At 33.4% G+C, this 14,742-nt stretch overlaps 1 protein-coding gene across 7 annotated transcripts in view; it reads right to left on the bottom strand.

Annotated features, from left to right (window-relative positions):
• GRIK2 (glutamate ionotropic receptor kainate type subunit 2) overlaps nucleotides 1-14,742 on the bottom strand; it is a 778,198-nt gene that overhangs the window by 432,044 nt on the left and 331,412 nt on the right. For all 7 annotated transcript variants that reach the window (XM_073893710.1, XM_073893711.1, XM_073893709.1 and 4 more), the window contains one exon: nucleotides 482-649. In XM_073893710.1, the coding sequence (XP_073749811.1) occupies nucleotides 482-649 (168 nt within the window). The remainder of the gene's footprint in view (nucleotides 1-481; nucleotides 650-14,742) is intronic.

Here is a 14,742-nt window from a genome sequence, read left to right as displayed (position 1 = left end):
CTGACATTGTGAATTCCCTTGGAACTACAGAACTTTCAAGGTAGTCAGTAAATTGAGACAACAGTAATAATGTAGTGGAAGTGACAGGTAATAGAAATAAAAATGTAAGAATGGATTCCAAAACTTGGTAAAATCTCCTGATGTATAATTTTATTTAGTGGGTTCTTAAAAATAGGAATAGTTAAATAAAAAAACAGGATTATTGGGGAAAAAGAAAACAATTTCACAACAATCATAGACCTAACTGCATTTCATGGTTTTGTTTTTCTTTTTTGCATTTCATGTTATAAGCATTTTTTTTTGTAATAGGTAATCATATCACCTTACCTTCCCTGATAAAATTTACATGCATTTTGAAAGGAAACATTTGCATGAAAATATTCCTAATGACTTATTAATTACATTTGGAATTAAGAAATCTCTCAAGAATACCTGGAAATTTGAATTCCAGAAAATACAATGTTAAATATTTGTCAATTACCTTTCTTGGATGCTTCAAAACTGTCATAGAGGTTTATCTTCTGGGTGTCATAAGTCAGGGTGGTATTGGGCAACAATGTTCTATTTCTGTTGATTGTATTCACAGCAAATCTGAATGCAAGTTCTTCAGCTCCCATTGGGCCAGATTCCACATATTCAAAGATGCCACCTGGCAAAAAGAAAGAATAATCATACAATTCTTAGAAGATAGAAAAAATGTATAGTTTTCTTTACTTTTATGTACATGTGCATTTGTGTGTGTGTGTGTGCACATATGTATGGTGTGATTTGCTTAAGTACATGGAGTTTGTGCTTACTTTTTCTATGAACTTGAATATTCGAGATGTGCCCTTTTAGATAAATCCATATTGTAAAAATTTCTTTGCTATTGTTACCATAATTTAACATGATTTAAATCTGATTTTGCTTTTTTTCTTTTAGTAATTCCTTCTTTTAGAGCCTAGGTATATATAGATCTTGCCTTAAGTACAGAGCATTATCCCTCAAAGTTTTGCACAGTTCCAGAATAATCAATCCTCTATACTGATATAAAGCTAAGAAGTTAAGCATCAGGAAAATTATATTAAATTTGTCTCTATTAATTGAGAAATCAGAAATTTTTAGCATAATTTCTATGGCACTTATGGTGTTAAAAGCCCAAAATACAAATTCACTTGCAAATTCTAACAAATGAGCTTGCAAGAAAAGACAGCAAAGTAGCCATTTCTCTATTTGTTCTACTCTCAGTTTTTTTTTTTAGAAGATACTTGGACATTTGTGAAAGATAACTCTCCCAAACAGTGCAAATCCCTTAATCAGTGAATAACAAGGAAGCATATAATTTAGGCCATAAAATACAGAGGACAATTCAAAAACATGTCCTTTCCATTTGTCACTTTTACCAATTATGTCTTAGTCCCGTTTCCTCATTCTTGTCCCAGCCTTGCCTCTTCTTAATATTCTCTCTATTCAGTTCTGAGTGACCTATGGGACCTTTGCCTCCAACAGAATCTTTTCTTTATTGTTACTCTGGTAAATGGAATGAAAGTGGAAGCATCTGATATTTGACACTGTCCAACTCTGTCTTTGGAAAACTAGTACTACTTTAACAATAGAGAGCATTTATCTTTTTCCCTTTCAAATTTCATTCCATGTACTCTCAAGCACAGTCATTCACAAATTAAACTCCCTTGAATAAGCCATTTCCAGAGTTTGCAATTCCTACCTCATCAAAAGTCTTCTGACACATAAATGTCAGGTGACTATACAATCAGCAAACTACCTATTTTAAATTAGTAAGAAGCCATGGTATGGTAACAATTTTAAATTAGTAAGAAGTCATGGTATGGTAGTAATTCCTCTAAATATGAGGAATTAGGACTCAAGAATATACCACAGTACTCAGACAAATTTATATTCAGGAAGAATTAGAAAATTTGTTATCTGACACCATATTAGTTTGAAATATTTCTCTTATTCTTTCATCTAAATTGATTGTATAATTACCAGAGCAATCAACTTATTGTGAAATACTACTTTGAATACATTTAAAATCTTTGGAGACTTAGGCTAAGCAGAAAAATAATTATTTGCATGTCTAATTGGCATCAAGAACCAAATTAGATGTCTTGTAAATATGGAGGAGAACAGTGGTATGAGCCTAGCCTCTGAAGCCAAACTGGGTTTACATTCTTTATCTGCCATTTGCCATCCATGTAAATCTGGTCAGTTGCTTAAATCCTCAGTCTAAATTTCTTCATCTCTGAAAAAAGGATGATAATGAAGATGACTACACAGAGTTGTTATAAAAATTAAATGTTATCTCATAACAAAGCACTTAGATCGGTGGCTACCATAGAGTAAGAACTCCATAAGTGTTCTAAGGTTTCAGTGAATCTTCAAAGTAATCACAAGTGGTATTATTTTATAGGAAAGAGCTCTTTTGGCCAAAGATCATATAACTGTCAAATGATAGAGCCAACATTACAATCTGTTCATGCAAAAACTTCAAACCCCTTGCTTATTCTACTACAAACTAGTATTTTTCTTCAAAGTTTCATTCAGGTAAAATACACAAAACCTCCTAAAGGTGAGACATAATGACTTTAATAAAAATATGTAATTAGAAATGTAAGATCCTACATATATATGGAACAGAAAAATAATTGAGCAATTGTAAAGTACTTCTTACAGTTAATTAGAAATAGTCAATTATAGAAATACAAACCTGAAGTTGTTTCTTAATGGCAAAATAAAATGAAAAACTAAATCTTCTACTTTCCTCAGTTCAAATTAGAGTTTCTATGTGATATAAATACAAAAGAAGGATACAAAAATGATCAATATTTGATGATAGTGGGTTAAAATATTCCTATTCTTTATCTTTCTTGAAAATAAATAATTCAAATTCAAGTTTACATATTTATTACTGGTTTGAATATTTAAGAAAATCTTTGTAATTCCTCAAGATAACATATTTATCTTAGTAAAATAAATAATTAATTTTTATTGATCCAAAGCCAGAATTTAAAATTTTGTATATAAAAATCAAAAATGTCCAGATAATGCAAGTTTTCACGGCACAATATCTTCTATAACACCTTCCAGCCATGTTAACTCAAAAAAAAAAAAAAAGAAAGAAAGAAAGAGAAAGAAAAAGAGAGGTCACTACTCCTGATTTGTGGAGGGCAAGTATGGACGGGGAGGTAAAAGAATTTAGTAAAGAATTACTTTCCAAAAAATATTGGGTGGGTGCCTTAAGCTTGTGTGGGAAACAGAGCTTTTGTAATTCTGTTTAAAATTTTGGAAAGTTTAGTAACATCTAACAGAGTAATTGATCAAAGAAGAAAAAAAGTACAATCACCCTATTAGATGGTATAAAGACACCTGATAGATATCACTAATTATTCTTAAGAAAATATTTTTAGAAAAAAATAATGGAGTCATAATGAAACTTTACTAAGATAAAAATCACATATTAATAGTAAACGTTATATTTAAGAGTAAAATAGAAAGGAAGTCCCAGTAATGTCAGGAAAAAGATAAGAATGTCTACAATATCCACTTTTACTAATATTCTGGAAATTTTAATCAATGTAATTAGAAATAAAAATTACTTATTAAAACATAGAGTTTCATTTTTATTTCATTATATATAGGAGAGACACAAATATCTTTTGCCCATGGTGTTTAATCATAACAATGAAATAACAAAATTGAGAGAATTTATCATGAATAAACCTCCACTAAAACAAATATTAAACAAACGAGTTCTTTAGGCAGAGGAAAATGATTCCAGAGGGAACCACTACACTGCTTAAATGTATGAAGTATAAAGAAAGGGTAAATATGTGGGTGAATATCAATAAATTTTAACTAAACAAGCAAGAACAGTAACATCTTATGAAGTCATAATGTATTTAAATCAAAGTGTATTCTAATAACAACACAAAAGTTGAAGAAAGCATAAATAAAATTAAAGAATGTTAATGTTCTAGCAATATTGGTAGGAAGGTAAAGATAATTATTTTAGACTGTAACAAATTATGCAACAATGCATATTTAAATTCCTAAGATAAAGACTAAAATAATGAAATAGCATATGATCAAAAATTTAACAGAGGAAAGGGGACATAATAAAAATATTTTATTTGTTCAAGAAGAGTGAGAAACATAAGTAAAATAGAGAAGACACTAAAAGAACTAGTGGCATAAGTGATCTAAAACAAATGTATCAGTAATTACATTAAAGGTCAATGAAATAGGTTCACATTTTAAAGTTTAAGATTACCCAACAGGATAAAAAGGCACAAAACTGTAAGCTACCTGCAAGAGAAATCGTGAATAATAAGGAAAGGATGGGCAAAGACACTAGCCAAACAGAAGCTGGCGAAGCTATTCCCATGTTAGATAAAGTAGACTTGAAGGGAATAAAGGGTGTATATCATAATGATAAAGAAGTCAATACACAAAAATGATAAAATTCAGACTCTACATACACTAATAAAAAAAAAAAAAAACTCCAATATATCGAGAGAATTGGAGGAGATACAGATCATAGTGGGAAACATTAAAACACCACTCTCAGTAGCTCATAGAAGAAGCAGACAAAAAAAAAATCAGCTAAAATTTAGATGAAATAAATATATTTGACCTAATTAACAAAGATGAAAGACAGTACCTCAAAATGACAAAACAATTTTTTCTTTTCAAGTGGATCTTTACCAAAATTGATCATAAGTTAGGCCATATACTAAATCTCAACACATTTAAAAGGATTAAATTAATTCAGAGCATATTTCCTCACCACAGTGATATTAAACTAGAAATAAATAAAAAGATAACTTGGAAATCCCAAATTTAGAAATTAAAGAACATATGCCTAAGTATTCCATGGGTCAAGAATGAAATCAAAATGGAAATTACAAAATTGGGGAACAAAATAAAACTGAAAATTTGGCACTTAAAACTTGTAGACTACAACTAAGCCCATGCTTAAAAGAAAATTTAAGGCTAAAAATCAAAATTAAAATTAAAATAATAGACTAAAAATCAGTGATCTAAGATTCTATCTCATATATCTAGGAAAGAAAAAAGAACAAATCAAATCCAAAGGAAATAGAAGAAAAAAATAATAAAGATTAGAGCAGAAATAAATAAAATAGTAAATAAAATACCATAGAAAACACACACACAAAGCCAAACTTTGGTTATTTGAAATATTATTAAAATGTGTAAAATTTTAACAAGTCTAATCAAGAATAAGAAGATAGAACTTACCAGAAAAAAAAAGTTACACACCAACTCCTCATGAACATATAAATGTAAAAATCCTAAATAAAATACAGCAAATTGAATCTAGCAATGCACAAAGACAAGAATACATCAAAGCCAAATGGGTATGGAGATTCCTCTAAAAGTTAAAAATGAAACTACCCTAGGATCCAGCAATTGCACTATTAGGTATTTACCCAAAGAATACAAAAATATTAATTCAGGGGATACATGCACCCCCATATTCATGGCAGCATTATTTATAATAGCCAAATTATGGAAACAGCCCAAGTATCCACTGACTGATGAATGGATAAAGAAGATGTGGTATATGTATTCAATGGAATATTAACCATAAAAAGAATAAAATATTGCCATTCACAAGGATATGGATAGAGCTAGAGAATATTATGCTAAGGGAAATAAGTCAGTCAAGGAAAGACAAATGCCATATGATGTCACTGATATGTGGAATTTAAGAAACAAACAAGCAAAGGGACAAAAGAAGAGAGAGAGATAAACCAAGAAACAGACTCTTAACTATAGAGAACTGATGGTTACCACAGGGCAGATGGGTGGGGGGAAGGGTGAAATAGGTGATGGGGAATAAGGAGTACACTTGTGATGAGCACCAGGAGGTGTATGGAAGTGTTGAATCACTACATTGTACACCTGAAACTACACTGTATGTTAACTAACTGAAATCTAAATAAAAAGTTTAAAAAAATGGGGTTTATTTTAGGAATTCAAGATTTGCTTAACATTTGACAATAATTCTATATAGTTAAAATATTAAAGGAAAATGGAGAAAACTGAACAGTCCTTTTGACAGTTATGACAATATCATTGATAAATTTCAACTTTAAATCATGATTAAAAACTCTGAGCAATTTAGGGGCGCCCGGGTGGCTCAGCAGTTAAGTGTCTGCCTTTAGCTCAGGTCATGATCCCAGGGTCCTGGAATCAAGCCCCGCATCGGGCTCCCTGCTCCACAGGAGGCCTGCTTCTCCCTCTCCCACTCCCCCTGCTTGTGTTCCCTCTCTTTTTGTGTCTCTCTCCGTCAAATAAATAAAATCTTTTTAAAAAATAAAGACTCGGGCGCCTGGGTGGCTCAGTTGGTTAAGTGACTGCCTTCGGCTCAGGTCATGATCCTGGAGTCCCGGAATCGAGTCCCACATCGGGCTCCCTGCTCAGCAGGGTGTCTGCTTCTCCCTCTGACCCTCTTCCCTCTGGTGCTCTCTATCTCTCATTCTCTCTCTCTCTCGAATAAATAAAAAAAATAAAAATAAAAAAAAATAAAGACTCTGAGCAATTTAGAAATAGAAGAGAACTTGAAAGCAGATACAGAGTATCTATAAATAACCTACATCAAACATCATACTTACTGGTATAATGTTGAAATCTTTCCTCTTAAGACTGGTAATGAAATAAAGGAGCTTACTATGACCACTTTTATTTAGCATTGCAATGAAGGTCCTCTTTAGTGCAATGAGTAATGAAACTAAAATAAATAAATAAATATAATATAATAAGGTTTGAAAGGGAAGAAACAAAATTATGGGTATTCTCAGATGAAATGATTGTATATGTAGAAAAATAATACAGATAAATCATTAGAATTAAAAGAATGGATTTAGCAAGATTTCATTGGATATTAAGATCAATGTACAAAAATAAATGGTATTTCTACATATCAACAACAAACCAAAATAAAAAAATTATAAAGTATAATTTTCAATAGCATCAAAAAACTTGAGATACTCTGACATATAACAAAGGATGTGCAAAATATTGTGGCAAAAACTATAAAACATTACTGAGAGAAAATAAGAACTAACTAAACATTTATGAAATAAAGAACTCAAGATTTTAAAGATGTTAATTCTCCACAAATTGATCTATAGTTTAGTACAGTCCCAGTCAAAACCACAGCAGACTAAAATACATACAGAAATGCAAAGGGCCTAAAATAGTAAAAGCAATCTTAAGAGAAACAAAAGTTGGAGAACTTACAAGGACTTACTAGTTCAAGAATTATAATAATTAATTCAATTATAAATTACTCCATTTTGGTATTAGTATAAAAGTAGACTAATAGAGGGGCGCCTGGGTAGTTCAGTCAGTTGTGTCCAACTCTTGATTTTGGAGTAGGTCATGGTCTCAGGGTGGTGAGCTCGAGCCCTGCATAGGGCTTGGAGCTGAGCATGGAGCCTGGTTAAGATTCTCTCTCTTGGGGCCCCTGGGTGGCTCAGATGGTTAAGCATCTGCCTTCGGCTCAGGTCATGATCCCAGGGTCCTGACATCGAGCCCTGCATCGGGCTCTCTGCTCCTTGGGAGCCTGCTTCTCCCTCTGTCTCTCTCTCTCTCTCTCTCTCTCTCTGTCTCTCATGAATAAATAAATAAAATCTTTAAAAAAAAAAAAAAGATTCTCTCTCTTTGGGGCGCCTGGGTGGCTCAGTCGTTAAGGGCCTGCCTTCGGCTCAGGTCATGATCCCACGGTCCTGGGATCGAGCCCCGCATCGGGCTCCCTGCTCGGTGGAAAGCCTGCTTCTCCCTCTCCCACTCCCCCTGCTTGTATTCCCTCTCTTGCTGTGTCTCTTTCTGTCAAATAAATTAATAAAATATTTAAAAAAAAAAAAGATTCTCTCTCTTCCTCTCCCACTGCTCCTTCCATCCCTGCTCATGCTCTTTCTCTCTTAAAAAACAGAAAACAACAACAACAAAAAATACAGAAATAGAACAGAACATACAATCCATAAACAGACTTTCACCTATATAGTCACTGACATGTAAGTGATAATATTATAGTGTCAAAGGAAAAGAATTGTATTTTCAACAAATGTGTCTGGATCAATTGAATAATCACACCTTAAAAAGTCATTTCAATCACATGGCTAAATGTGAAATTTAAACAATAGTGTTGTTAAAAGAAAAGCAGGCTAGGAAAAGATTTCTTAAAAAAAGAAGTATTAATCATAAGGTAGAAAGGTGATATATCAGACATTAAAATGAAGAATTTCCCAGTTCAAGAAAAAATTCAGAGGATGTATGTATGTGTGTGTGTGTGTGTGTGTGTGTGTGTGTGTGTGTGTAAGACAGAGATTCATCTCTTTAAAGTATTCATAAAAAGAAAATGGCAGTCAAATCAATAGAAATGTGGGTAGAAAACTTGAACAATCACTCCCCCGTAAAAAATTCAAAGGGACAACAAACATACAAAAAAGAGTTCAATTTCATAGTAATCTGGACAATAAAAATAAATAAAATAAAAATAAATTGATAAACTTCCTTGAAAACCTTTCTTTAAATCTATCAGGCTCTAAAATCATTGTACACTTGGGGCGCCTGGGTGGCTCAGTTGGTTAAGCGACTGCCTTCAGCTCAGGTCATGATCCTGGAGTCCCGGGATCGAGTCCCGCATCGGGCTCCCTGCTCAGCGGGGAGTCTGCTTCTCCCTCTGACCCTCTTCCCTCTCGTGCTCTCTATCTCTCATTCTCTCTCTCTCAAATAAATAAATAAAATCTTTAAAAAATATATTTAAAAAAAATCATTGTACACTTAAGTCTGTTAATTCTACTTGTAGGATGTAACCTGAAGAAAAATGTGGGTGATTTAGCTGCCAGGATGTTCACTTTGTTCATAAGAACAATATGATTAGAAATGCTCTAACCATCCAATGGTAGAAAATTATTTACATAAATTATGGTACATTTAGTTAATAAAATAATAGGTAACTAGCCATTTTTAAATTCAATAGAAGTTATTCGATGACAAAATGCTTTATAAGCAGTTACAATACATACTTATGTATAACAAAATATTAAGTATGGTTTATTTCAGATGACAGGCATTTGATTAACTTTAATTTTCTTCCTTTCACTTGTTTGTTCCTTTTATGTATTTATTTACTTGCTTACTTATTTTTGAGAGAAAGAGAGAGTGAGAGCGGGAAGTGGCAGAGGGAGAGGGAGAGAGTACAAAGCAGTCTTCACACCCAGCCCAGAGCCAGACACGGGGCTCCATCCCATGACCCTGAGATCATGACCCCCACCAAAATCGACAGTCAGACACTTAACCGACTGAGCCAACCAGGCGACCCTTGTTTGTACATTTTAAATTGTTAACAATGAATCTGTGTTAATTTTACACTTTTAAAAAAAATGAATAAAATATGTTTGAAAGTGAAGCTAGACTATTATTAAGGGGTAGCAGAAAATAGGAGAGTAACTAGAGGATACTATGAAATCTCAGGGTGTTTATGCATTTGTTTCTTTTATGATGAGAAAAACTGCACGTTTACGTAATAGGGAGAGAACGGTAGAAAGAGAAAGGCAAAAGGCAGAAGAAAGGTCTTACTGATGAAGCCAGGTGGCTCAGGAGCCGGAGAAGAACAAATCCAAAGGAAATGGTAGGTAACCCTGGGGAGGAGGACACTTTATTCATTGAAGCAAAAGGTGATTATCATAACATAATAATAAAAAAATAAATTAAAAAAAGGCAATTATCTGTGATCTGCTGATGTGAAGATGGGCAGGACACTGAGAGAATACATATTTTATCTATTTTCTTTGTGAAGTAGAAAATAAGGGCCTATAAATTTGATTCTCTGAGGAAGAAATCAGCTATTTTTTTCCCTAAAAGTATATCTTTGGCTTTAAAAATTGCAATAAAAAATTGAAAGGCAAAGCATTTTGTCCATTTGTTCATAAACCTACAAAAGGATAATTGTTCACATGATTTTGAACAGCCTTTTTCTCTTTCTATAGCTTGAGAAAAATAATACACATTTTGCACTACATACCTCCTATAAAGAGTGCTTCTAGACTTATTAAGAAGTGTCAGAATTGTATGTAGCATTTCATAAGCATGTGGCACATGAAGACAGAATTGCTACCCTAAGGAGTTCACAGATCATGTTTTGTGAGTAAAGTACATCCCAGAGTAATAAACACAGAAGAACTATATGATCCTACAGCAGCATCTTAGTAACTTATAATTATGGGCTTTCCTGAGACTTGAAACAAGATTCACCCATTTTCACATTTTCAAAAACCTAAAGCCTACTTTCTCATTCTAATCAAATTCCCTGTTCTCTATTGGATACAGGCAACATTTCACTGCTCTCTTATACTTACCTTTGGCTTTTTGAAATTAAAAAAAAAAATCAGCTACAATAATCATTCTCACTGCTTTATTTTTTTTTCATTTAGTTGTTTTGTTTTGTGTGTGTGTTTTAATTCAGAAAGAGCCACTACATCTCACATAACCTCTATATCAAACAATAAAATGCCTGCAGTTCTTTCTCCAAGCTAATTGTAAAAATTAATAGTTCTCATCACTCTGTAATAGGTTTGATAAAGAAAGAAGAAAAGAAACAGAGAACAGCCTTCCTTTCCACAGGTCTATTTGCCCAACCTTGTTTTGTAGATATGAAAGAACAAATGGCAAGGAATCCCTTGTTTACACAAAACTTCAAACACTAAAACTTTCCCCATCAAAAAAAAGAGTAATATTAAGCAGGACCTGAAATAAAAGTTTTATATTAGCTAACTACTAAAGCCTATCCAAATCTTTTCTCTTTTAGATCTATTTTAACTACCCCTGAGGATTTTATGACTCATAAACCTGTGACGGATGTGCCAACCAACATCACATCTAACTTCTGAGACTGTTCAAATAGGTCCTTTCTTAAAGTAGGTAAAAAGCAGCATTTTACAGATGTTTAATTTAATAAAGAAATCAATGCTATGAGTAACATGTTATTCTCTCCGAAGATACGCTAGTTTTTCTTCCACCAACTGTTATAATAATCTTATTTTCTATCTAAATAAATGCAAAACATGTTCTCCTCACTTAAATTTTGTACAAATCCTTATCCAAAGGATAAAATCATCATGCTTCTTTGTAAATATGAAAGGCTATTTTTAAAAATGCCCTAGATATTAAATGGCATTAGGGAATTATTTATTTCTTTTCTCCTCAGGCAAAATGATGCTATAGTGGTTGCATAAGAAAACACTCTTGTTCTTAGGAGATTCATGATGAAGTGTTTGGGTGTCATAAAAACAAAGATGGAAAAATGTTAATTATTTAATCAAGGTGGTAAGTATATGAGCATATATGCTACCATCTGATATTTTCTGTGTATTTTTAAAGTTCTTAATAAATGTTTGGGCAGAGCGAAGAAAAAGAAGAAATAAAACTTCTATACTTACCATTTTTTATTACTGCATGTTTTTAACAGATTTCTCAAAAAGACCATTAAATTAATCTGCAAGCATCTATAAAAATACTATATACTAAAATTGTGCTATTATTTTAAGTGTAATAGAGAGAGGAGTCTAAGAATGACATAATGAAGAAATCATCTGGTCTACCCATCCTTTGGGTACTTAGATTGCTCTACTATTACATATGGGTCTCCAGGAATGGCAAATTTGCTGCCATTTGAAGTTTTCTGTTACTTCCTGGGAAAACACTAGCACCAAGTTCTTCTCCATATTTATCCATCATCTCCATATTTATCCATCTCTGACACTTCTAACCATTTGCTCTGATTAGAATAAATTTAAGCCCCACTTTCATATGGTCATCATCCAGAATCTGAAAACAGATACCATCTTCCTACTGTATTTTTTTTCCAGGTTAACACTTTCAAATCTTTTGCTTATCACATGAGTATTCTGATCTTTCATTTTTCTAGTTATTTTTTCTCTGAAAATACTCCAGTGAATCCACAGCTCATTGTGGGTCCATTTTTTAACCATATTCCAAGTGGGTCCAAGCAAAGCAAAGTGCAATGCAGCTGTCAATTTCCTAAACTCATGTTGTAGTCATAATATAAATAGATTCTTTTTAGAATACAATATCATAATGTTGATTCATCTTAAGCTTATTGTTAAAAATGTCTGTTTCTAATGCACCATGTTTTTTAGTTTTTTATATATGTCTCTGATAAATATCCTCTATTTATTGCTTGTCTAATTTTCTAATTGAGACTATTTGGAGGGGTGCCTGGGTGGCTCAGTTGGTTAAGCGACTGCCTTCGGCTCAGGTCATGATCCCGGAGTCCTGGGTTCGAGTCCCACATTGGGCTCCCTGCTCAGCAAGGAGTCTGTTTCTCCCTCTGACCCTCTTCCCTCTCGTGCTCTCTCTCTCTCATTCTCTCTCAAATAAATAAATAAAATCTTTAAAAAAAAAGACTATTTGGATTCTGATCTTATCATCAACTCTTTATTAATATTAGTTTATTCAACATTCTAATGCATCAAGACAAGTTACTAATACTACAGAGATACAGGAAATGTGTTTCTTTTTCTTTTGCCATGTGAATGGTCACATTCTATGTCCAAGTCAGTGATAAAAATGATGAGCAAGACAGAGTTAAAGACAAAACCTCAGATCCTAACCCCATGGATGCCTCACTGGAGGCTTTTTCTACTATTAAACTACCTAATGATCTTCTTAATTATTCTAGCTAACAGTTAATTCGTCTCCATCATTTCTGCTGGAACATCACTGTAAACCTTTCCACATGCTTGACTAAGTTCAGATACACTACATCTCCCATGCTGTAATAATGCATCTGCATTGGATTTTTCAGACTTCTGGAGTAATATTTCTAAAATGCAACTTCAATCTTGTCATTTAATTCCTTAAGATCTTTCAATAACTGCCTAACTTTTAAGCTTAGTGCCATTTACAAAGTTCTTCACTGTCTATCTTCAGCCTCTCTCTCCGGGTTCCTTTCTTGCCATTCCCAATTCCCAGTGCCATAGCATATTAACCATCTACCTTTCTCTGAGTGAACCAGAATTAAATGCCACCGTTCCTTCCAAGTGATGTTCCTCTGCCCAGAAACCTAGTTCCTACCACAGATACACATGCAAACAAGACACACACACATTGACACATACATCTGCAACTTTCTTTCTCCCCTAATGTATCATGAGCCTTTGGCATAGTCACTTTCTCTGGGAAGACATTCCCCACTGGCTCCAACCCCCACCTAAGTTGTGTCTCTGATTTGCATTCCCTGGGTTCCAGATCACTTCCAAATATCAAAATGTGTACTTCTGCACTCTGAAGCTTAAGAAATTTAAATCAATATGCAACATGTTTAAATTTGAGCTCACTCTGAAGAATGAAATCTTCTAACAGTCAACATTTATTGAGAGCACACTCTCTATCAGGCATTGTGATAAATATTTTACAAACATTAATAGAAAGTCATCAAAGATGTAATTGAATCATATTTTCTTTTCTTAATGTATTTCCCCTGGTTATATTTTATATTTTAATTCTGAATATAACTCTGACATTTAAATTGTCTGCATTGTTGAGTCTAAGAATTGCTTTGCTCCTTTATGCTCCATAGTCTCTAAGGCAGTTTAATTCTTAGGCCAAATAACTTGCTTTACTGAGTTTATTGTGTTCTGCTTCAGCAAGATCTTGGAGCCAGTTCAGCACTCTAAGTATCTTGCGTTAGGACAGTTACACAGTCAGTAAGTGATGGATGCTGGATTCGGCACAGGAGACCATAATCCAGGCCCCATTTTTTAATCACTATGCTGTACTGCTTCCTGCTAAGTAATACTGCCACTCTGTTTTCAATCTCTGGTTGTTTTCTCAGCAACTTTCCATTTTCTGAATGGTAAGCACTTTGAAAAAGAGTCTTAAAGTTTTATATCGATATGAAGTATGACTATAACATTCTGAAGCTGATTTTCTGTGAATTTGATGGATGCCATCCTAGTGACCTAGGTATATGCAGGTAGAAAATCCCATGTGCACATGGACCTGGTCGACTGACACACCTTGAAAAAATGAATTAGCAGGTCACAGCTCCCCAAAGGGGGATTGTGTGGGAAGCACATAGTATAAGGCATGAATTTTCCAAGGACAGAAGTAGTGACCCATCTGTACTGTATACTGAGAGATACCTCCTGTTCTTCCCACTTAATTTTGAATCCCCTCAGCCATGAAGCAACAGGTATTTCTAATTTAATGAATAGACTGACTCTAGTATTTTGAGCCATATTTCTAGTAACAATAATGTTCTTCACTCTAATGTTACTAAGTCTCATACAAACATACAAACTAGCAGCTTTGTCAATATTTCAAGTAAACTAAATACTATACAAACATGTGACTGATGAAAATTTTGTCTGTAGAATGTCCTGGAATTTTTCGAAGTTCTAGCACTCTGAAATTCTTCATCTATAAAAGGTATGAAAGCTACTCTTGCATACCTCTCCTCCTCCATCTGTCATATTCCCTGCAACTCAAACTTGTGCTGGGCATTTGGAAACAAGAAGCTGCTAATGCAGTCTAGAATAAAGAATATCTACCTGTTAGAAGGCATTATATAAACCAAAATCAAGTTGTAGGAAATAATGTCATAGTCCCACTAAACAAAGATTGGTTGTGCTTAGGCATGTAAATGTGCTTTCTTATTATAAAAATAAATAAGCTTTTAACTTTACAAAC

Source organism: Callorhinus ursinus, unplaced genomic scaffold, assembly GCF_003265705.2.
Source record: "Callorhinus ursinus isolate GAN/ISIS: 27379988/994484 unplaced genomic scaffold, GSC_fseal_2.0 scaffold6, whole genome shotgun sequence".
Lineage (NCBI taxonomy): Eukaryota > Metazoa > Chordata > Mammalia > Carnivora > Otariidae > Callorhinus > Callorhinus ursinus.
This window is presented reverse-complemented; position numbering and strand designations above follow the sequence as displayed.